General features: G+C 46.7%; 1 protein-coding gene across 1 annotated transcript in view; it reads left to right on the top strand.

Annotated features, from left to right (window-relative positions):
* Positions 1–5,274: 5,274 nt before the first annotated feature.
* The window catches only part of LMBR1L (limb development membrane protein 1 like), a 64,281-nt gene continuing 44,148 nt past the window's right edge, over positions 5,275–25,407 (top strand). The window contains exon 1 of the mRNA XM_040425529.1: positions 5,275–5,478. Coding sequence (XP_040281463.1) covers positions 5,413–5,478 — 66 coding nt within the window. The 5' untranslated portion in view covers positions 5,275–5,412. The remainder of the gene's footprint in view (positions 5,479–25,407) is intronic.

Raw genomic sequence — 25,407 nt, 5'->3', positions numbered from 1 at the left:
CCTAACGGACTGAATCGCAAATTCAAAGTGGGTTCCCTCTTTTAAACTACTTTTGTAGGATATGCTAAGATATATTGTAACCTAAGATGATGTTACCTGACATATGTTGTGATTTTGACTATTTATTAAAAAAAAAATTCAGTTCACATCGAGGGGAGCACAGGGGCTGAAGGTGATACATTCAAGGACATGCTGTCTTCTACACATATAGATGCTTGCACCAATTAACATAGAATGTTCTAATACACTATCATTGTATGACGACTGGATGATACAACTCAAGGTTTGATAACATTTCGATTGCTATCAACATGAAGTGTTGGAAAGGTTATTTGAATAGTTTAATTATTGGCTGTGTTTTGCCTTGCAGGCAGGGGTCTTGCATTGTGCCGAGAGATTTCTACAGTGACCAGATCTAGATAAATTTATGACCCATGGCACAAGAGCCGTAATAACGGTTATATTACATAAACCCTTGAGTGAATGGTAATGAGGGACCGATAAGCCCCTACATCCGGGGCGGAAGTCACTGTATGATGGGACTTGATAGTTCACGTTTAGTCTGAGGCCTCTCAGCGGACTCCCAGGCTATGAGCTGTGCGCTACGATTGGCCAGCGCTGCAGCAAGGGACAACCCTAATACAAAAACTCCGCCCAGTACAACAGAGGGAGCTGCAGACACCGGAGCCTATACCGGGCGAACGGAGCAGCGCCCAGACATACTAGTAAGTGCAGGGGGACCCCTGGGCGTCGCTCTGCCCACTGATATAGTTAGTTTTTAAACTAGTGAAAGGTCCTCTTTAAGTTAGCCCATTATGTTTGGTAATTGTATCACAGGCAGAGCCCATTGTGTTTTGGTAATTGTATTTTGTTGATTGCGTCAAAGACAATGCCTATTCTGTTATTGAGTGCGTCACAGACAATTCCATTGTGTTTGTTGAATGTATAGTTTTTGTGTTAAAACTGTAAAGGATTGGCTGCTATGTTATGTCCTCAGTTCCCAACCAGGTCCACGGGGGTGGTACCCTTGTTGGAAAATGTGTATATAAGTCAATGCTTGTGTTCAATAAAGAGACCTGCTTTACCCCTTCATGAAGTTTTGGCTCATGTTTGGGGGATGGGATAACTACACTCTTGGGGATTGCTATATCACAATACTCCCCTGAGTATAAGCTCTTGTAAGAGCTTGTTCATGGTTCCTGCTCTCTGGATTTAGGAGAGGTTCACCCACTGGAAGCTGAAGCCCGGTCTTGGGTCCAGCGTGGGTGGAGGATGGTGAGACTCCAACCAAGCTGCAGTGGTTCGTGGGGTCTGTGGTGGTTATGGTGTCAAGTTGAGTGCTTGGAGCCCTCGGGAAGCACTAGGAGCATCCATCAACGGAGGTACCCAGTTGGGGTGCCAGGAGATCCGTTACAGAGATCATGTCCTGTAGCGCACACTATAGTTTAAAAGACAGCTTCTGACAGCAATGATTACACCTCCCGTTTGCCAATACACTTTACATGAGGAGATGGTAGCTAGGCAACGGGAAGCTTCGCTTGTCATGTGGCTGGAAGTTCCTCAGCGATATTACCGGAAACACCGCTAGCGCTGGAGCCGGAATCTCCAACTACATGTGCTACGGGACGCCGGCAGGAGCACCATGTGCTACGGAACGCCGCCCATTAGCAAGCACTTGTATGATCCCCTTCAGCCTCAAGTAAGTTGTAGATTGAATTAATGTCTCACAGTAACGCATATTGATGAGGTCACCTCTTAAGGATATGTGGGTTGAGTCAAAATGTGGGAGGGACTGGCACTTTAGGGGTGGACCTCCCATCCAATCAGATTTAGGTGGCATGTATATATTTTGGTTATTGATGTATCACACTGAGCTTGATAAAGACGCATTTGAGTCGAAACGTCGCACGCTGGTTGAGAAATAAACACGGATTTATTTGAGAAGCTGGAGTGCTGCGTTTTTTTCTACAATTTCTGTATCTTGGGGGATCTTTGAGGCCAGGATCTGACACCACAGGCACTGCCACTGTTTGGACCTACTGAGACAACTCAGCAAAAGGTAGTGCTGTCCTTATCTCTTTTTTTTTATATGTCCTAAGAGGAAAAACAATATTACTTACCGGTAATTTCCTTTTCATGAATCCTCCATGATGGCATACCATGAGAGATGACCCGCCTCCATTCAGGTAGGGACAGGAAGCATAAATTTGACCCTCCTCTGGCTCCTCTGTCTTTCTGAACCGACTGCCTAGAGAGTCTTTCCTCTTTTTCTTTTTTATTCACACCAACACATACCGCCACCTATATACAATTCCATACCTATATAAAAGGAAATTACCGGTAAGTAATATGGTTTTTCCCCTTAATCCTCCATGTCGGCATACCACCGGTTTCATCTGAAGTTGATTCGCTCATCCCTAGTGGTCATCAAACAGGAGGGAACCACAACAGAAGGCTTACCTGCCGTCAGAGCAGGGTGACCCAGCAGATGCTTTCAAGAGAAAGGTGAAAAGGGGAGGCTGGGGACCCACTTCAGAGAAGAGGAGTAGAGCTGTGCACCAGCAAGCACAGCCTAAGGCCTCATGCGCATGAACGTATTTTGTTTCCATGTCTGTTCCGTTTTTTTTGCGGATAGGATGCGGACCCATTTATTTTAATGGGTCCGCAAAAAACGCGTTCTGTCCGCATCAGTATGTCCGTTCCGTTGCCCCGCAAAAAAAATAGTGCATGTCCTATTTTTTGGGGGTTTGCCGGACAAGGATAGGCATTATTACAATAGATCCGCAAAAAAATGGATGCCATACAGAACGTCATTCGTTTTTTTTGCAGATCCACAAAAGACATACGGTTGTGTGCATGAGGCCTAAGGCCTAGTTCACGCTAAAGTCATTTGGTCAGTGTTTTCTATCAGTGACTGTGAGACAAAACCAGTATTGGAGCCTCCACAGACATAAGGTATATAATGGAAAGGTCTGCACCTGTTCTGTGTTTTTGACCTGCACATGGGTTTGACTCACAATCACTGATGGAAATCACTGATTAAACCCTTTAGGGTACATGCACACGTTCAGGATTCATGTGCGGAGAATCCGCACTGAAATCCGCAGGCAAATCTGTGCGGTCAATCCGCATCAATTGGTGCGGATTCGGTCCGGATTTTCCACATGCAAGTGATTGATGAAAATCCGGTCAGGAAAAATAAAATAAATTGACATGCTGCGGATTTAAAAATCTGCGCGGAAAAAATCTGCATCGTGTGCATTGAGAATTTCAAATTCTCATAGACTACAACGTACATGACCTACAGTGCGGATTTTCCGAACGCAATCCTGATCGCAATCATGATAATGCCGTGCGCTCCTGCAAGTCCAGAGCGGAGGATTCGCGTGATTCCCGCAAATGGACTCGCTCGTGTAAAACAGACCCTAAATATGCACTCCACAGGGAGAAAACAGGGAAAGAGCAGGCCAGTAACTGAAGGAAGGGGAAGGGAAAAGAGGCTCCGATCGATCCGGCTCCTGCTGTCACAGACAGAAAAGCACAGGAAAACACTGGCAGCAGGAGGGATGGGTGGGGTTTTTAAAGGGATTATCCAAGACGTGAAAGGGTTGTCCTATCCTCTGGATAGTGATTTTGAACCAAAATGAGATGCAGCTCTAAACACAGAACAGGTGCAGATCTTTCCCTTATAATCCTGGTTTTGGCTCACAATCACCGATCATACACTGATGTGTGAATGAGCACGGAGAGCTGCAATAGCCCAGCCATATTGCAGCCCGCAAACAGTGGGTCTGCAATCTATGGGCCCCGGCCGTTTGTGCACTGCATCATGGATTGTGACCCATTCACTTGAATGGGTCTGCAATCCAGAAGGTCCGGTGCTGAACGGAGGCGCGGAAGAACTAAGGAGATCTTCGATGGGGTTTCTCTCTGTGCCTCCGGGTGCGGACGGATCACGGACCCATTGAAGTTGAATAGGTCTGCATCCGTCTGCTGAAACCGAATGGATGTTACCGGACGGCCGGGCAACAGCTGTCTGCATGAGGCCTAAGGCCAAATTCACACGACCGTAGTGTTGTGTGGATACGCAGATTGTGGATCCGCAAAACAAGGATACCGGCCTGTGTGTGTTCCACACATTGCGGACCCCCCCCCCAGGGCCGCCGCTGCCATAGAAAATCCCTATTCTTGTCCGCAATTGCGCACATGCTCAATTTTTTAGTGAGGCCAAGGAACGGAACTACAGATACGGACAGCACACGGCGTCGGCATCTTTTGCGGCCCCGTTGAAATCAATAGGTCTGCACCTGTTACGCAAAATTGCAGAATGGATGCGGACTCATTCATACGGTCGTGCACAAGACCGTAGGTATTTTGCAGTCCGCAAAAAATATGGATGACATCCGTGTGCATTCCGTATTTTGCGGAACGGAACAGCTGCCCCCTAATAGAACAGTACTATCCTTGTCTGTAATGCGGACAATATAGGATTATTTATTTTTTTGCAGAACGGAAATACGGACATACGGAAACGGAATGCACACGGAGTAACTTCCATTTTTTTTGCGGACCCATTAAATTGAATGGTTCCGCATACGGTCAGCAAAAAAAAAGGGTACGGACAGAAAATACATTCGTGTGCATGAGCCCACAATGAGATTTGGGCCAACAAAAATCATTGCGTTAAACGTAGGGCAATAACTTATGGTCTGTGGTAGCGGAATCCATAACTGAATTCTTAGATAATCCGAACCTTGTACGCCGAACTCGAAAACACAAGTTCGCTCATACCTAGACACGTCACGTCTTAGCTTTTAACCGCCAGGTTGCAAACCGCAGCGTTGCCTCCCATTGATAACAAGGGGAAGCAGACCCACTGAATTGGATAGGCATAAAAATCCAAGTAAAAAAAAATAAAAAAAATTCCAGGGGAAAAAAAACGCATCCTAATTAACCTGATGTGGTTTCAGCACTCAAAATACTCCGTGTGAACGCATCCTAAAAAATGAATGTCCTCAAGCGCAGTTATTTGCTGCGGTTTTGCTTATAGAGCTGCTGGTCAGGGAGGCTGCAGTGCACACTGTCGTGCGTTTTTCCCACTAGTAATATTCCTGTCAGGACGCTCGCCTCTATTACTGCCACACGCACGCAGCAGCCAGGCCAGCCGTTACTAGCTGCGTCACTGCTCGTCTCCGCCAATCACGTTGAAGTTCCCAGTCTCCGGGTAATACCAATAGGTGGAGAAATGGGCGGGGCGTGTGAAGCCTAGAGCAGAGCCGATGTAAGCAGATACTGAGGTGCAGTCGCAGCTCGGCGGAGACGTTGAGGCAAAGTGTCGGGGAGTAACGGCCCCTCTCTAATCCTTCGCTGGAGGGTGTGGAACCAGCTCTGGGGGCGCCATGCTGCCGGAGGATGGAAGCTGATCAGGACGTGTCGCTTAGAGAGCAGCTTTTCCACGAGTGGGTCCGGGAATGCATCGTAAGTGCGGGGTTTAAACTGTTAAACTGTGCGGGGAGGGGTCTGGGTTAACCCTTTCAGCTCCTGGTGTGTGCGCGCGGCTGCAACTGGTGCGAGTGCAGAGGAGTATCACTTTATCTCCACAGAGGGCCAAAAGCCTGTTGCTGGGAAGACCCCAGGACAGTGTTTGCTGGGACTTGTAGTTCTCCACCACCTTACCTGTTGGGTTAATATCCGGAGCCCTATTGTCAAAAAGTAGAAGAAGGAGGAATAGCACAAGTGCTGGGGCCTGGGGCAAGATCTGGAGGATCTGTTTTTTCTGCCGAGTGGGGGGCAGGGTCCCTCAGGTCACACCCTGTATATTTACTAGTAGTATTTTTATAATTGTTTTACATTTGTCCTCTATAAGGCTACTTTCACACTGGCGTTTTGGCTTTCCGTTTTGTGAGATCCGTTCAGGGATGTCGCAAGCGGTCCAAAACGGATCAGTTTGCCTCCGTTCCGTCTCCATTCCGCTTTGGAGGCGGGCACCAAAAACGCTGCTTGCACCTTTTTGGTGTCTGCCTGACGAAACTGAGCCCAAACCTTCTGACACACAATGTAAGTCGATGGGGACGGATCCGTTTTCACTGGCACAATAGAAAAAGGATTCGTTTTGAACGGATGCAGACGGTTGTATTATCTGAACGGATCCGTCTGTGCAGATCCATGACGGATCCGCGCCAAACACGAGTGTCAAAGTAGCCTAAGGCGTCATGCACACCACTGCATTTTTTCATCCATCTGCTTTTGTGATTTCTGCGGATAGGGAACGGATCCGTTCACTTCTGTCGGCTCTGCACACATCCACTAAAAATCCGGATCTACTGGCCGCTCTGCCAATTGTAGAGCGTCCGTATTATAGACCAGACTAGTCCTTTCTATACAGGGGAGCGCAAAAATACGGAAGATATTCATATTTTGCCGACCGAAATGTGAACACAACCGTGTGCACGAAACGCAGATCATCCCTGATTTCTAGAACGATTGACCCTCTGTTCACCGGAACTTATCGGCCAATTATTAAATATGTCACATCCGCATGATCTGTACAGTGGATTTCTGATCTGTGGGCGCTCGTATAGTGTCGTCTGTGGACATCTGTCAGTGTATCTACATGTATATGGTGGTGGCGGCATATAGCATGCGCGGTCTGTAACCCTCGCCAGCGCTGTCCATTCATGGTCTCCTGTCGGCCGCTGACTCCTCCACTTACCAGCAATCTGTGCCACGCTGCAGAGCCGGCTATTACGTGTGACGAGTCCTACGTGATCAGGGTTAGGTAAATGTCACTGACGGCGAGGAAGGAGATAAGCAGGAGAGTGCATTGTAGTAGCATTCATGGTCTGAGCTGCGGGGGGTACGGGGGTTACACAAAATACGGTGATCGCCCCCTCTGTGTCAGGGAAGGCGCTCCATACGGAGGCCTCTTTGCCAATTACATTCACCTTATGTTTAGGGCTCATGTGCCGCCCCTTCCGTGCAAAATTGTGGCCCCCATTGCTCGGGCACCGTCCTTGTGGCTGGCGCAGACAGATCCAGATCCATTCAACTTGAATGTGCCCGTGATCGGTCTGCACTGCAAAAAATTTGAACTTTTTACATTTTCTTGCATCACGGAGGCATGGGCCGAAAAGCCTTCCGCTCTGTGCCTGTGCGTCGTATCTTCCAGATTGCGGACCCATTCAAGTGAATGGGCCCACATCCGTAATACGGTTTGCACGCGGCTAGTCCGTGTATATTGCGTACCCGCAATACGGGCACAGGCCAACAACGGTTGTGTTGAGCCCTAAGCCCACAGGGACAGTCTGAAAAGAATTGCAGTTTTTTAACCATTTCCGCATCCGGTGCAGGATTTGCATTTATTTTTTGATCTTAGGAGTGACCAGGAAATGTAGATGCCCGCCACTCACCGTCACTAAGTTCTCCAACCTTATGTACGTTTTATGTCATTACGGCTCAGTCGTTGTGTACTGAAAAGTACGGCACGTTTTCTAATATGATTTGTGATCGCCGTTTTCAAGATCTGCATTTGCTGTCAGTGAACGGCAGCATTCCTGTTTACATCCAGAGGCTGCAAACCTGTACGGGCATTAGAGTAGAGCCAAAGGGGTTCCCCTGGAGTTTTGTGTTGATCTGTCAGATCGGTGGGGGGTCTGCACTGCCGCCAATCAGCGTGAACCTCTTAATTGTGGCACGTCTGATGCCAGTGCGGGACAGATTGACGTGTAATACGCTGGTCTTAATAAGGGCTCATGCACCCGCGCGTCAGAGCTCAGTATTACAGACTGTATACGGACGGCAATATACGGGCACTGGCTTTGTGCACTCTGTGGCGCCGATGTGGACCAGTTGACTCAAATGAGTCCGGAATCCACAATATACAACTAAAGAGAGGCATTCACCTATCTTTTACGGATTAGAAGCACTACAAAGTGGTTCTGAGCGATTTCGGTCCCTGCCAGTCCTGCGCATTTCGGACCGCTATTTGCAGTCTGCAGCACAGGGCACACGCACTTGTGTGCATGAGCTCTAAGGGTACATTCCTGCAAAATGCAGATCCGCAAAAAATGTGGATGACGTACTTTTTTTTTTTTTTTTGCGGATCCATTGTAACTATGTCTATCCTTGTCGGCAAAACGGACAAGAATAGGACGAGCTGTCTTTTTTGTTTGTTTGCGGTGCTACGGATGTGGACAGTACACCGAGTGCTGTCCGCATTTTTTTGAAGACCCATTGAAATGAATGGATCTGCCTCCTATCCACAAAAAATGCAGATCAAAAGTACGATCGTGTGAGTGAGGCCTAACTGTAACCCTAGACCTATAAAGGGATGTTCCCATTCACTGATACCAAGCAGACATTCTGAAAATACAAGACGAGCGATTGGAACAGAATGTATAGAAGATGATTAGAGGGTCGCTGTCACTTCTTTTTTTCCTTTCTGCCTACTTGGCCGTCCCAGATTTGTCTTGATGTCTTCTGTCCCAGGATCCTTCCTTTGCCCGACTGCTAACCGCACCGCGGTGCACACATGGTCTCGTTTCTGCTGGTGTTCCCTCTGCTCGCGCAGGCTTTACTTCGGCAGTTTCTCTCTGTCTCCCCCTCTGTACAGGACACTGAGTTCTTGGCCGCAGACCCTCAGAGTCCGCTCAGCTATGTCCTAATTAGGCTGCAATTAAAGTTGGTCCTCCATCATCCTGCGCTAGATGTGCACTGCCCGGCCACTAGCTTGCTTTTATTACAGGCGGTCTTCTTCAGGGCCCCTGACGCTGCAGACACCAAGGAGTATTTTGCAATCTCCAGTGTATATAATATATACGCTGTAGAAGGGTTGACTGTGACCTTACAGTATCCTATAGGATCTTATCTGTGAGTGCTCGGTGCAGGCAGCATTTTACCGCTCTCAGGTGTCACCGAGCCCTGGGCAGCTGAGAATGTTCCACAGACGTCACTCGGCCTCATACTTTGTGAACTGGCTCGTCTGCCTGCTGCGTCTAGTCTTCAAGTTGTGTTGGTCACCATATGTGCAAGCAGGGATGAAGTATTTGTTTTTTTTAAGCAGCAGTAATGTGGTTGCTGTGCTTGGCTAGCTTTTTCTGTGCCAGGGACCTTGGATGGGATTGCTCCGTCCAGACTCCTCTAGCTGCACTCTTGTGGCCGGCAGCCCTAGACCCTCATGTGTGATGTCCATATGTCTGTGTAGAACGTGGACCTGGAGACGTCGGCATGTTCTGAGTTTTTTGGTGTAGACTGTGCCAAGAACGGTGGTGTACATAGCACCCCTTACTACTATGGCTCTAGCCGCCGTCCATTTACAGTCATCTACTTAAAAATCTCCTCCATTTGCTGTGAAAGGAACGCAGCGTAAATTGACCTGTGGTGTGGATTTTAACCCCCAACATGTGAATTTATGCTGTTTATTTCAACTTTTGCAGTTCACAGGGTGAAATCTGTGGTAAATACACAAAAAATCAGGAAGTCGTGGAGATTTATCAAAACCGGTATAAAGGCAAACTGGCTTAGGCTACTTTCACACTTGCGGCAGTGTGATCCGGCGGGCAGTTCCGTCGTCTGAACTGGCTGCCGGATCCGCTGACTGAAAGCATTTGTGAGACGGATGCGGATCCGTCTCACAAATGCATTGCGAGGACGGATCCGTCTTTCCGCTTGTCATGCGGACAGACGGATCCGTCTTCTATCTTTTTTCACATTTTTACCTGTCTGCGCATGCGCAGGCCGGAAGGACGGATCAGGCATTCAGGCATGTCTTCAGTTTTTTTCGCCGGAGATAAAACCGTAGCATGCTACGGTTTTATCTTTTGTCTGATCAGTCAAAATGACTGAACTGAAGACATCCTGATGCAAACTGAACAAATTACTCTCCATTCAGAATGCATGGGGATATGCCTGATCAGTTCTTTTCCGGTATAGAGCCCCTGTAACGGAACTCTATGGAAAAGAAAAATGCTAGTGTGAAAGTAACCTTAGTTGCCCATCACAGCCAATAAGATTCCACCTTTCATTTTGCAAAGGAACTCTAAAAAATGAGAGGTCGAATCTGATTGGTTGCTATGGGCAACTAAGCCAATTTGCCTTTACACCAGTTTTGATAAGTCTCCCCTAGTATGTCCTGTGTGAATGATACCTTAGGCTTTGCAGTCAAGTTCTAGGAGTTGAACCATGTGATTGGGTGAGGATAGGGACACCTTATGACGTCCACATGCAGCCGAAACCCCCACCCACATGTGGTGGCCGATAGGCAAATGATTTTGCTGGTAAAAATGTGTGACCATCAGCCCCTACATGTGTGCACCTGGACACTGCAATGTGTGCACTTACCGTGACGGTGAAGGGACAATGAACTGGAAGCCTGATCCAGCAGCAGCTATCCTCTAATGGGCATGCTTTTTCTATATGCTGGGATTCCCTGCCCCCACCCTCAGACCTGCACAATGTAAACTGCTGACATGTTATCCCCGAATGTCCTGCCCGAGATACAGCGATACTCCGCATGTGAAGTATTGTGGATGTCACAGTTGACCTGTTCTGTATATGGGTCTGGGTGAAGTTACACAAGAGCCTCCATCTTGGTAGCTGCAGGATGGTATATCGGGCTGAACTTTTACCTAATCTGTTGGTAAGCCGTGTCTAATCATTTCCCAAGAAATCCTGGTCACGGTGCTCTGTCCTGTCAACCTTTGACACCTTAGCTTATAATGTGATAAGGGTGTTACAGTTCTCTGCCCTGGGTCCACTCTGTCCAAACCCAATTTTAGGTTTATTCATTTCCTATACACTGAAGTTGTTTTGTTATAAGTTTCCCAGATAATCCCATATTTTTCTAGGGTTGAAAGTGCAAAATGTGAATTGGGCATGTCTCACTTCAGCAGATGACATCTATCATGTAGAGAAAGTTAATACAAGGCACTTACTAATGTATTGTGATTGTTCATATTGTCATCACATTATATACTGCTCATTTCCAGCGGTTTTGGCCACCCTTGCTGAGCAGATATGAGGTGGCCATGATGGGAGGTGCTGCGCATGCGTGGCTATGTGTGATCCCACGGTCCTGACTCAGCGTTCCATTTGGCTGAATGTATACAAGTGGCCCCTCAAGATACAATGGCCTCAGGATGCAGCAATTTCAACATACAATGCCACAGAGTCCAATCCAGCCAATCATCATGACCATTTCTCTGGTAAAACCCCTGTATTGGTGTCTAGTAGCGCCTCCTTACAGTACAGAGCGGGGGTACATGTCCTGCACTCACCAGGATGAGCTGCTCCTTTAGGTATCGGGTGACGGTGTTTTTCTGGTGCTCTGTGGGCTCTACAGGACCCTGAGGAAGCTCCTGTCCTCATCATGGAAAGTGAAGTGATTTATAGGCTTCAGCATCTATTCCTACCTGTTACATGTAAGGTCTTGCTTTTTCTGTCTTATATGCTTATTTTTCTTAAAGGGACCCTGTTATCAACTTTGTGCTGCCCATACTAACGGTAGTATAAGGTAGAGACAGGTGAGTTGATTTCGGCGGTCTGTCATTTATACGTTAAAAGTAAGTGGCTGCCGAGAACCAACATCACAATCATTGCAGACTGGGCCTGGAAAAGAGTCCCGGCCACCTGAGAAGAGTCCTGGTTATTCATGAAGTCCTGCTCACCTGCTGATGGCTGACAGTCTTCTACCTAGTTTTCTCTCTTTCTCTCTAGGAGAGAACTGCCAATCATCAGCAGATGGGTGAGAGAGCAGGAGGTTGTGAATATCCATGACTCTTCTCAGGTAGATTTGACTCTTTTCCAGGCCTGGGCTTCAATGATTGTGATGTTGGTTCTCGGCAACCACTTACTTGACCACTGAAATCAACTCGCCTGTTAATACTTTATTCTACCGTTAGTATGGGCAGCATAAAGTTGATGACCGGTTCCCATTTTTTTTCTTATTTTGGGGTTTGGAACCGATTTCCTATTTTTCCATAAAGTTATGGACTCGGGTTACAATAGTTTCAACATACAGTGGTTGTCCAAGAACCCATTAATATTGTAACTTGAGGGACCACTATGTGTATTCATCCGGAACAGGCGGCTTACCTCCCGAGAGACCAAAAGGATCGGGCGCTCCCCACACACATTACTGTTTGGCAGCCTTTTAGATGTGGCTTGAATTTATTTTTTACTAATTTGTATGTAAGCACCAGAGGTCACAGAGTTACTTGGCAAACTTGCATCCACTGACCAGAAAACACCATTAGGCATACAGTGGGCTGTGTCAGTCTGTTTTTAGGTTACTGGAAAAAATTGTAAGACTTATATAAATAATTTTGCAGTAAATGCAACTGGCGCACCTTTTAAGTACCGTGTACTTGGCTCCCAAAGTAATGGACTCAAGTAGGACGCTGGAAACCTTCTATAGAGATTCTCGTCCATGTTCACATAATGGTATCATTTAGTTGCTTCAGATTTGTTGGCTGCACTGGCCATACACATTAGATCTATGTCTAGCAAACTCACCCCTTCACCAGGCTAATGTGTATGGTGGCCTTCTGAGTCTCCTCTGACGACAGATGTTGGAGAAATAAGGATCAGGCATGTTGTATTTCAGCTGGCCAATTATTTCGTTCTAGGGGAGATAAGTGTCTGTCAGCAGTTTTACCCCTGTTCACTACATATGTATGCTCAGCCGAGCATGCATAGGTTTGAGAAGAACAGATGAGACAGAGTTCAGCCAAAGGTTCTCATGTTTGGCCAGCTTTACTCTGACACATTCTTGAATCCTGCTTGAGATGATGTGAGCTGTGAGACATGGTGGGACTAATGCAAAAGACAGAGTTAGGCCTCATGCTCAAAATCATCTTTTTGGTCCATGTCCGTTACACATTTTTTTGTAGTTCGCATGTGGGAACTATTCATTTCTGTGTGGCCGCAAAAAAATGCGGACAGCACACGGATATCCTCTGTGCCGCCGTTCCTGAATTATAGAACGTTTCAATGATAGGAACTGAGGAGACTGTAGGATGCCCTCAGCCAGGATGTGTGGTTTGCGGACTGCAAAATATTTCCGGTGGTGGTCATATATTCGTTGGAGGCTCCATCATCAGTTGGCAGATTTGCAATAAATGGGGTCTTCGGTTGCTGCCGGTGTGTATCATGCAGCAGATCTTGCACCATGTGGTTGTTTCCATCAATGTTGGCAACCATGACGCAGATGTGAACAGAGCCAAAGTCAGCACCTCCTAACAGATTGAAAGAAATGGGCAGGAGATCTGCTGTGACTACAATCTAAAAGCAAGCAAACACAAATATGTAGCCGAACTGTGCGAGCGTTAAGATTAGTGCAAGCTTGTAATCGTTTTATTACTTTACATTATGTTACTGCTGTATTTAATAAATTTAGAAATGTATGGTTCTTGGCACATGTTGTTTTTATTAAATTGTGTGAGCCCACCTACCACGGGGTTATCCTGCCTAGAGTAAGGCTACTTTCACACTAGCAGCACGGACCTCCGTCGGGTGAACAGCCTGTCTGATCCGTCCTACCGCTAGTGAACATGTGCCCCCGGACTGCCGCTCCGTCCCCATTGACTATAATGGGGGCGGGGCGGAGTTCCGGCAAGGCACGGCAAGAGGCTGCTGGAATAAATGTCGGACATGTCGTAGTTTTATTCCAACAGCCTCTCGTCGTGCCTCCGCCGCTACTCCGCCCCCATTATAGTCAATGGGGACGAAGCGGCAGTCCGGGGGCACACGGTCACTAGCGGCAGGACGGATCAGACAGGCTGTTCGCCTGATGGAGGTCTGTGCCGCTAGTGTGAAAGTAGCCTTACCATTAGATTATGGGTAGTCTGTAGCATTTTAAGGAGGGTTAGTTGTTACAAATGTGTACAAAAAGAAACTGTCTGGATGTCGACAGTAGTAGGGCTCATGAATACGGCCATTCCCCGCATCACGGATGCGGACCTATTCTATTTTTTTGCGGTGCGGACGGATCACTGACCCATTCCAGTTGAATAGGTCTGCATCCTTCTGCGGTCCCCAATGCACAGAACTGCCGGGCGACAGCCATGTGCATGAGCCCTTAGGCTGCTTTTACACGAACGATACGAATTGCCTGTCGGACCTCACTGGATCTGGCATTGCCGGATTCTACAGATCACCGCCAGATCCCTATTGACTATAATTTGATCCAGTGCTGATCCAGCAGAAATTCTAGGCTTCTGCCTGACCATAACCTTTTGCGTGCATGTCATGTGTGCTGGGTCGGCTTGCTGCAGATGACAACGTGGCCTAAGAGCCTGTGGTGATCGGCTATGTGACGTACTAACCTACTTGTTTCACTGGAGACTAGAGACTGACTGTACCAACCTTGTGGAAGACGATATGCATCGTTCATATTCGGGAAGTAGCCAGACCTGCAAGTCCCAATGAATACCGTCCTGCAGGACTCTCATTTCAGGTCATGAAGGTGTTTGAGAGGCTGATGTTAGCTGGTCTTGGAAGCCACCCACTTCACAACCTCGTTATGGGCCAGCACAGCTCCTTCAGCAATATAACACAGAGCGGTACTGGAGGTCCTCCTATCCCTGGCAATCTCGGTGTATCTCAGAATATGAATGGTGGGGGGATTGGTACCTATGCTGTCTTTAGATGGGTATTCATATGTGAGTCTTTTGTAATTGCATTCGTAGAAGTGTTTTTCATTTTCTTTTTATGTGTGAGTGTATTGTTACTGTGTAATAAATTTGGTACGTGTGCTGTACATCCACTGCTATTTCCATGACTGAGATTAGTGACGTTATCTTGTATTATGGCTCTATATGCCGATGGCTTGAGGCAAAACTGTGTATGTAGTTTGACCTCATGCAAACTTTGCCCCATCTCAACTACTGCTCTAAAACCAGTGTCCTGACTTGTTTACGAGACACCTCCTGAAAGTCTAATCTGTTTCTTCCTGCGCTACAACTACAGTTTAAAAGTAGGGGTGCACCGAAATTTCGGCAGCCGAAAATATCGGCCGAAAATATGGGGTGTGGGATTTGTCACCCACCATCTGCGGGCGGGCGGTTTACTTTGTCACTGCATCTTTATTTTACCTTACAATCGTGAGGCTCCAGTAACTAACAACTCTGCAGCAGCAGAGGCGGAGGCCGTAACGTCACTTACTCACGTGACGCGCCTGCTCCGCCTCCTTCATTCATAAAGTGGGCGGAGCAGGTGCGTCACGTGAGTAAGTGAGGTTACGCCGCCCTCCGCTCTGCCTGCAGAGTTCTTACTGGAGCGTGACGATTGTAAGGTAAAATAAAGATGCAGTGAGTGATGCTGTGAGCAGCAGGGCCGGGGCTGTTATGGGTAGGGGGATCGGTCTATGGCACTGCTATGGGGAGGGGGGATCTGTGCACTGCTATGGGGAGGGGGGATCTGTGCACTGCTATGGGGAGGGGGGATCTGTGCACTGCTATGGGGAGGGGGGATCTGTGCACTGTTATGGGGAAGGGGATCTGTGCACTGTTATGGGGAAAGGGATCTGTGCACTGTTATGGGGAAAGGGATCTGTGCACTGTTATGGGGAAAGGGATCTGTGCACTGTTATGGGGAAAGGGATCTGTGCACTGTTATGGGGAAAGGGATCTGTGCACTGTTATGGGGAAAGGGATCTGTGCACTGTTATGGGGAAAGGGATCTGTGCACTGTTATGGGGAAAGGGATCTGTGCACTGTTATGGGGAAAGGGATCTGTGCACTGTTATGGGGAAAGGGATCTGTGCACTGTTATGGGGAAAGGGATCTGTGCACTGTTATGGGGAAAGGGATCTGTGCACTGTTATGGGGAAAGGGATCTGTGCACTGTTATGGGAAAGGGATCTGTGCACTGTATGGGGAAAGGGATCTGTGCACTGTTATGGGGAAAGGGATCTGTGCACTGTTATGGGGAAAGGGATCTGTGCACTGTTATGGGGAAAGGGATCTGTGCACTGTTATGGGGAAAGGGATCTGTGCACTGTTATGGGGAAAGGGATCTGTGCACTGTTATGGGGAAAGGGATCTGTGCACTGTTATGGGGAAAGGGATCTGTGCACTGTTTAAAGGGATCTGTGCACTGATGGGGAAAGGGATCTGTGCACTGTTATGGGGAAAGGGATCTGTGCACTGTTATGGGGAAAGAACAGTATGCCTTGTGAGAACAGATCTCATTAGGTCTCTTTCACACTTGTGCTATTAATTTCTGTTGTGCCTCATTATAGGAACAGAATAACAAAAAACAAGTGCCGGATTCTGCACATAGCTGACCCGCACACATCCCAATGACTAATGGGGGTCCGTTCCAGAGTTCGGTTTGTTAGCAGAGCGAAGAGTCCTGCATGCAGGACGTCTCTCCTCTCTGCTTTTGATGGAATCAAATGAAAAGCCTCTAATGCGGATGTGAACAAGGCCTCAGCAGTAGACTCCATGGAAAACTCCAGTTCAGATGACACGTTTTTGTTTTTTTGTTTTTTTATGTTTAGGTTAATATTTGCTTTTCTCTTAGGATAATTTTTATTTTATTTTTGTAAATAAAAGGCTTCATGTCCCTGGTGCTTGCGGCACCATGTATGGACCAGTCAATAATTTTTGCTTACACTGGTTACATATTTGTTCTTCTGCCAGACAGTTTGAGAGCCGTTTGGCGTAGAAAGTACTTTAAATGTTTGCTGATTTTTTCTATTGAGTAATCTGAGTTTACAAGTTTTTATAGCCTTAGGGCTCTTCACACTTGCGTTATAGTCTTCGGCATGAGTTCCGTCGTCGGGGCTCTATGCCGAAGAATCCTGATCAGGATTATCCCCATGCATTCTGAATGGAGAGAAATCCGTTCAGGATGCATCAGGATGCCTTCAGTTCCGGAACGGAACGTTTTTTGGCCGGAGAAAATACCGCAGCATGCTGCGCTTTTTTGCTCTGGCCAAAAATCCTGAACACTTGCCGCAAGGCCGGATCCGGAATTAATGCCCATTGAAAGGCATTGATCCGGATCCGGCCTTAAGCTAAACGTCGTTTCAGCGCATTACTGGATCCGACGTTTAGCTTTTTCTGAATGGTTACCATGGCTTCCAGGACGCTAAACTCCTGGTTGCCATGGTAAAGTGTAGTGGGGAGCAGTATATTTACCGTCCGTGCGGCTCCCGGGGCGCTTCAGAGTGACGTCAGGGCGCATGGGGCGCTCTGACGTCATTCTGGAGCGCCCCGGGAGCCGCACAGACTGTAAGTATACTGCTCCCCCGCTCCCCACTACTACTATGGCAGCCAGGACTTTAATAGCGTCCTGGCTGCCATAGTAATACTGAACGCATTTTGAAGACTGATCCGTCTTCAAATGCTTTCAGTTCACTTGCGTTGTTACGGATCCGGCAGGCACCTCCGGCAAATGGAGTGCACGACGGATCCGGACAACGCAAGTGTGAAAGAGCCCTTAGCTGAATGACAGCAGTTTTTCAAATGGTTTACAGCTTCAGTCTTGAACTATTCACCATCCATCCCCTTCACTTATTCAAGTGTCTCTAGTCCTGCAAAAAACATATTTACTTAATCAGTTATCAGTGAGAGGCTAGGTTAACCATGGGCGTTGCGTTCCCTTTAACAGCGGAACACAACACAATGGAAAGTATAAGTATTGCCGTGCGTTGCGTGCCATATAGTGAAGCATATGAAAAGCATGCTTCTTCATGGTAACTTAACGTGTTCGTTTTGCAGTAACGTGACGCACTGCATGCATTGGCCTTTATTCTTACAGTAGAGAAGTACTGTATTTTTCGCAAAAGTGGGGGAAAAATAGCAGTGCGTCTTATGGGGCGAATGCTGCGACCGTCCGGTGAATAGGCTGAGAGGGAGGAGGGGCTGGGGGCCGGCATCTGTTTCTGTAATGGCAGCGGGGCCCGGTGCAGTCACTGTATTCTACTACACCGGGCCCCGCTCACTGTAGTATACGGTAATCATATCTAACTTGTGGGTATTGTTAAAGTATTCCAATCATCTTAAATCTAGCGCTGTACTACTTACTACTAACTTCTTGGCAGTCAGGAGGCCGGGTGGGCGCTCGTAGTGTAGCTCACTACGTCACGCGCCTGCTCCGCCCACTTTATGAATGAAGCAGGCACCGGGCCCCGCTGCCATTACAGAAACAGATGCCGGCCCCCATTCACTACACAGGGACACTGTTATGGGGGGGATCTGTGGATGACACATAAGATAATATGCTGTATATGTGCCATCCGCAGATGCCCCCCTAACAGTGCCATCCGCAGATGCCCCCCTAACAGTGCCATCCGCAGACCACCATTAGTTCAAAACCCACCAAAAGCACACCTTTTGGTTCAAAATATTTTTTCTTATTTTCCTCCTCAAAAACCTAGGTGCGTCTTATAGGCAGGTGCGTCTTATAGGGCGAAAAGTAGGAGTTGGTTCATTTTTTTTCTGACTCCAGGTACCCAAAATTGACTCTGACTCCACAGCCCCGTTCTAACGTCCATTAAAAATGGGTACACTGGTGCAAAATGGTCCTTTTTAATTGTTTAAACAAAATACCTTATTTTTCAGACTATAAGATGCACTTCTTTTCCCCAAAAAGTGAGGGAAAGTGGCAGTGCGTCTTATAGTCTGAATGCTTCCATTATGGACGTGGTCATTGGCTTGTGTGGGGAGGGAAGCGCTATGCAGTACTCCCTGGTCGTCTTCTGGGCCCTGCTCTGCACTATGACCCAACGCTGTGACATCAGGTTACAGTGCAGTACTGTCTGGAGCAAATGAGAGGAGTTTTATTTATTTTTAACATCTAACCTGGGGGCTGATGGGTGTCTGATGTTACTCGTGTGATGACTGATGACATCACCATGCACTCCCAGTGATCATACTGCATCACGAGAGGATTAACTGCCTCTGTGTGTGCAAGTGGATGAAGTGAGTAAAAAAAGTTTTTGGGGCTTAAAAATAAAATACATTATTACAGCTGAAGACCACTATTGAGGACAGTATTACTGCTGGAGTACAATATACTGAAGGCACTGCAGGGGTTAAAAACGGATGCAAAACAGCCAGATGGTCAGAAAATGGATGCAAAACTAGTTGAAAAATGGGTACAAAAAGCTGACAGTGTGGCCATTTTTTTTCACTGGGTTTCTTTTTTCTTTTTCTTTTTTTTTGCCTGAAAATACATGAATTACTACATGAGAAATCTGATTATGTTGCTGATGATGATTTCCTGGACATATTTGTCTGAGTGAAATCCCATTGAACTGAATTGATCTGTTGAGGGGTTCTGCTGACTGTTTTTGTATGTTGTGGTGATGAAGAGAAGCCTGCACAGATACAGTGAAGGAGCTGTGCATGTTCCCATTGGTCTGAGTCTTGCTGCATTGCTGTGTCCTGCTATCAGACAGCTGGAGGTCATCACATCTCTGCTACTTTCCTGCCTGGGCTGTAATCCTCTGATGTGTACACAGCCCTAGACGGCCTGTCGTGGGCCTGAATATCAATGACTGCTTCACCACCTCTCTGTCTGTGACCCATTTACTAGGATGAGAACCACCACCAACCACTGTTCTCTATTGCCGAATAGCAAGTGGTGATTATTATACATTGTGTCTGTTTCTATTTGTTTTCATGTCTAGATGACGTGAGCGGAGTCCTTCTGTCAGATGAGGAGAATTCCGATTCATCAGGTTGGGTGTTGTTTCCATGATCATTCCTCCTGTGGTGTCTCTTGACTAAATAATGTAACAGTTAGGCCTCATTCACACAACCGTATATTCGGTCCACATCTGATCATCATTTTTTGCAGACTTCACGCGGACCCATTATTTTCTATAAGGCGGCAAAAAATGTGGAAAGCACACCGACGACATCTGTGCAGCTGTTCTGCAAATTATGGAACCTGTCCTCTATTTGTTCGTTTTACAGACCAGAATAGAGTGTGGGATGCAAACGACCGGTATGTGCTTTTTGAGCCTTCCAAAAAAGTTAAAAGCTGGACAACCCCAGGAGAGGATATCCTGAGTGCGAGCTAAGCAGTCTGGACTATGTATTTTAGCTCAGCTTTGCCAGCGGGGAAACTGGGGAGTATGAAAATGCAAAATGTCCATCCGGAATCTTTATCTGCTGTACTACTCGTAGTACTCGTGCCATACTGCAGATCGTGGTTTCTTAATTGAGACAGTCTGGTCAACTTTGATACTTCACAGCGATTCCAGTCTTCACAATCGGCACCTACACATAGGCAGGTCCTCTGAGGCAATCGCCCACAGTAGGGAATGTAATGCACAGGTGCTGGAAGGCACAGCACATGGGGCCCCTATCTGAGATATTGAGCAGTTTTGGGCACCTACCTGGCCACTTGTGAGCAGTTTTCCAAAGGAATAAGGCCTGTTTCATGTTGTGTTGTGGCATTCTGGTTTTGAAATCCAGCAGAGGATCTCAAAACTGGGCCAAAGATGATCAATGGGGACAAAACTGATCAGCATGCGTTGCCGTTTTGTTGTGAAACTTAACAAACCAGCTTAAAATTTGTAGCAAAAAAATCTGATCCGGCGCCCATTGACTTAGTGATTTTTCATACCTGATCCAGTTTGGTTCAGTTTAGATTTAATGCATCCGGATGTATTAAATGGCACGATCCGTTTAATTCCAGTTTTGAGATCCTCTGCCAGCTCTCAAAACTGGAATGGCAAGTGGTGATACAGGCCTAAAACTGCTTTTCCTGGAGATTGCATTAGCAACACAAATTATGCAGGTATATTAGCAAGGCTTATCCCCAATGTTCTGTTGGCCATAACCTTTAGTTAAAAATTAAAAAAAATAGGTGACAGACTCCCTTTAAGGGACATCCTACTGTGAGCGGGGCACTTAGGAGCATCATCTGCATAGGGGAGGACACTAACAAGGCATCATATTGTGAGAGGGGGCATCATTACTGTCTGGGGCTGCACTAAGCGGCATCACTACTGTGAGGGTGGCACTAGGGGCACTCTTATTGTGTTGGTGCTCTAAGGCTAACTTCACACTTGCCCGCCGGTGTTCTCAAGATCCAGCATAGCTGGATAGCGCTGCGTGCCTGCCAGACTCCATGACTATTATGGAATCCAGCCGCTCCCCACCATAAGAGGGCCCGGATCCCATCATAGTCAGTGGGGTCTGCTGGGCATGCTGCACTATCTGTCCTCTGCTGGATAGGCATTGCCACAAGTTAGCCTAAGGGGGACTGGGTAAGATTAGAGGCATTTCGGCAGAGCGCTACACTCCTCTGGTGTCCCTTCTTATTTATTTTATTTTATTTATATTTATTTTATTTTTTGTGTGGCAGACTCAAGTTATTTGGACTTTTACAAAAAGTACTCGAGTACCACCTGTCCTAGAGATATGTCTTTGCATAATAAAAGCCTAAAAACTTTTTGTTCCAGGTTTTTTTTCCCTGGAAAACATGTTTCCACATCTGAATCAGGAAAAGGGAACAGCCTTTGGAACCTTCCAGTTCTTTGGTAAGGCTCTCACCTTCTCGATACATTGTACTATACGAATACACCCCATGTATCAGAAGGATCTCTGGTAAAATGCCAGTCCACATTTGATCATAAATATTGAATGGACTGGCACTCTAACACAGGTGATTCACATGGATACACGGTGGATGTACCGTATATTTATTAAGGTATTGTGAGACAGTGACAGGTCTCACTCAGGTTAGAGGCAAGGAAGGGGTGGATAGTGCGGTCCACACCCCTGTTCCACCACAGGTGAGAGAAGCTGGAGGTAATCAGCCTGGCATAAGGCACCTCCCAGAGTGTCAGAAAGGGGTAGTGTGTTATCTGTGGACAGAGGCCTGGAGGCTCTGTCTGGTGTGGTCTCAGCTGGCTAGGCTGAGGGACCACGAGGCTAAGTGACAGCCTGGAATTTGGGGATGCAGTGACACCTGCGGTACAAGGGCCACAAGGTCAGAGTCAGGAGGACTGCTGGACCACAATCCCCCAAAGGGACTTGCATTTGCTACAGCCTGGAGGCTGCTGGACTATTGGGCTGAGAAAGCCGCATGTTATGACCGTGTGTGAATGGTCCTTTAGGTGAGTCAGGTTATTATATGTTTAGTTAGAGCCCAGCCGGGCAGGTGTTTATTTTGTACCATTTATATTTGGCTTGCTGAGGTGCCAAATAAAGCGATGTTTGGACCTAAAACTTGGTGTCTGGCGGCGATACTTGTGTGAATGACCCCCGGAGAAGAGCTAACCCCCCCACAGTATTAAAAATCTGGAATATAGATATATAAAAAAAAACAACTTTAAAACAATACTAAAATATACAAACTATATTATGGGTGGGTATACCCAATATATAATAGGATATATAGTGGAGAGTCACTCCGTATATATCCTGTATCTCCACGTATATAAGAGCACCTATAGTCCCATATATTAATAGACTTTGCAGTATTTCTTTAATTGTAGGATGATATGGTTGCTTCATATATAGAAAAAAACAGGAATGCAGCTTGCACTGTTGATTTGGTATTAATATGTCTCTTGAATCGATATATGCCCGCTTAAATGGATTACTCACAGTTCCGTCGTCAGCCCGTTGTGGCGTCCCACTTCCGTGGCTTACCTGACACTGTACAGAGTATTTAGTATAATTGATGTTGGCAAGTGGGAAGATCGGGTCTCTGCATGAAGTTTCAGCCTGTAATGCGGCTGTGTCCGGTCTTAGCATCTCACGCTTTGCCTCGGCGTCTCACGCTATGCTCGTTGGCGATTCACGTGGTCCACTTTACATCTCGCGGGAAAAATTCAAATCGTGTAATCGAAAGGTATCCGATTTCTTTAAAGTTTGCTGAAGCGCTTCAGTTTTCAGAAGATTCCAGTTTGGGAACTATAGACTATATATTCAATGTCTGAACAAATGTGGGAATGAAAACATATGAAAATCGATAAGTTTGAAGCGCTTCAGCAAACTTTAAAGAAATGTTTGTTTATAGGACAGCAATTACATAGTAACATAGTATATTAAGGCCGAAAAAGACTTTGTCTATCCAGTTCGGCCTGTTATCCTGCAAGTTGATCCAAGGAAGGCAAGAAAAAAACCCTGTGAGGTAGAAGCCAATTTTCCACACTTTAGGGGAATAAAAAATTCCTTCCCGACTCCAATCGGGCAATCAGAATAACTCCCTGGATCAACGACCCCTCTCTAGTAGCTATAGCATTGTTGGTTAGTTTAAATACCAGGTACAGTCACGCTGGGGTTTGAATGGAGGAACCATGCAGGCGATCCATGATTATAGTATATTGACTGTGTAGTTTACTGTATGGTTGGGGCAACCACATGAATGGGGACTGTGCTCTCGGACGCCGGTGTCTGACTCCGTACCTTCCTTGTGCCCCTTTTCTTTTGGAAACTTGGAAGATACGGATTCGTGATATGGTGGTCCGTTTTATAAAACAAATAGTGGTATCATTTATTTTTGCTCTAAATATTAGGTTTTCCACGCAACCCCTTGAATTGGGTGGGCGTCTGGGATCACACAAAGGTGACACCCTGATACCCAGCCCTTATTGGTTTTGGAGGTTCTTTCAAGTAGCCACTTGGGGGTTCTCTATATACCTTTGGCATTTGGCATGGTTACAGAGATGCTGGCAAATCTAGAGGGATCGGCATTGTGGTTTCACACTCCAGGATGCCCCCCCCTGACAGATACCTAGACACAGAGACCAATGATCACTCGTGGGTCTTCTGTGGTCTGGCCAACGGTATTTCTGCTTTAACAATGGAGCTTTTGAGTCTAGCAGTCTCACTTTTAATCTACTTTTGCACGATTTCCACGGAACAGAAGGGGTGAGCCAGCCAGTTGGGCGGAGCATGCGCCCTGTGAACAAGTGGCCATTTTTGATGTGGTTCCCACACCTTTTACAGTAGCACTCCTGTTTGTGGTGCAGTGTCGTTTAAGGGCCCGGAGATCACGGGCATCCAGTATGGTTTTACGGCCTTGACCCTTACGCACAGAGATTGTTCCAGATTCTCTGAATCTTCGGATGATGTTATGCACAGTTGATGATGATAGATGCAAAGTCTTTGCAATTTTTCACTGGGTAACACCTTTCTGATATTGCTCCACTATCTTTCTGCGCAACATTGTGGGAATTGGTGATCCTCTACCCATCTTGGCTTCTGAGAGACACTGCCACTCTGAGAAGCTCTTTTTATACCCAATCATGTTGCCAATTGACCTAATTAGTGTTTGGTCTTCCAGCTCTTCGTTATGCTCAAATTTACTTTTTCCAGCTTCTTATTGCTACTTGTCCCAACTTTTTGGGGATTTGTTGACACTGTGAAATTTTGAATCAACGTATTTTTCCTTTAAAATGATACATTTACTTGGATTAAACGTTTGATCTGTCATCTACGTTCTATTACAAATAAAATATTGACATTTGCCATCTCCACATCATTGCATTCAGTTTTTATTCACAATTTGTTTAGTGTCCCCAACTTTTTTGGAATTCTAAAATCTACTATTCTGGGAGCGATCATCGGGGAAACCAAGTTGGCCGCCGTCCTATTAGTACACACAACACCTGTCCTAATCGTAGCGGAGGATAAGTTACTTTACAAAACTCAGGTAAAGAACTGCCTTATCCTCCTCCTACTTGTCAGGGAGGATCCTGAATACATACAGATGGTAAGACCTTGAGGAGACATGAAGTACAGAGAGGACGGACAGAACAGGCTGTAGTAATGGAGCCTGCATATAAGTGCTGCTGCTCATTAGCCCCTCCCCATCCACCTCTCATGTCTCCTCATGAACTTCATTCCACAGAGATTCACCTGTATGCAGGTTCATAATCCCTGAAAAGTAGAGCAGAGAGGAGAATGAGGCAGCTCTTTAGCTCAGTGTTGTGAAGTAACTTCTCTTCCTGTGTGATAAGGACAGGTTTTGTTGTGCGTACTGATAGGATGGCAGCCATTTTATTTCTCCTAATTGCTCCCTAGACAAAACTAGCCATTATAACTAATGAAAGATATTTGGGAATATATTTACCATAAAGTAACATTTAAGTATTTTCATTTTTCTTAATTCTTGGAGAACCCCTTTAACACTTATACCAGAAATGCAGGACAGAAATCCCAGCGCAGTACAGGTACGGCGCACTGATCTGGCGGTTGCAGGAGCTGCGCCCACCCAATCGGAGGCAGGGGTCCGGCTGTATGCTCCGGCATCTGTAAAAACATTGATGCCGGTGCATTAACCCTTGCACAGCCGTGGTCAGGTCTGACCGTCACGTACGGTATGCTCACGGGTGACTGTATCCATGGGGTCCCCGCGCTGCTGTGACCCCATGGCAGGGAAGGCAGCCTGATGCCTTCCTTAGGCATCGTGGCTGCCTTCCGGGAGAGCCTGTGA

This window comes from Bufo bufo, chromosome 3, assembly GCF_905171765.1.
Source record: "Bufo bufo chromosome 3, aBufBuf1.1, whole genome shotgun sequence".
Taxonomy (NCBI): domain Eukaryota; kingdom Metazoa; phylum Chordata; class Amphibia; order Anura; family Bufonidae; genus Bufo; species Bufo bufo.
Note: the sequence above shows the minus strand (reverse complement) of the source record. Positions and strands in the feature narration are given on the sequence as shown.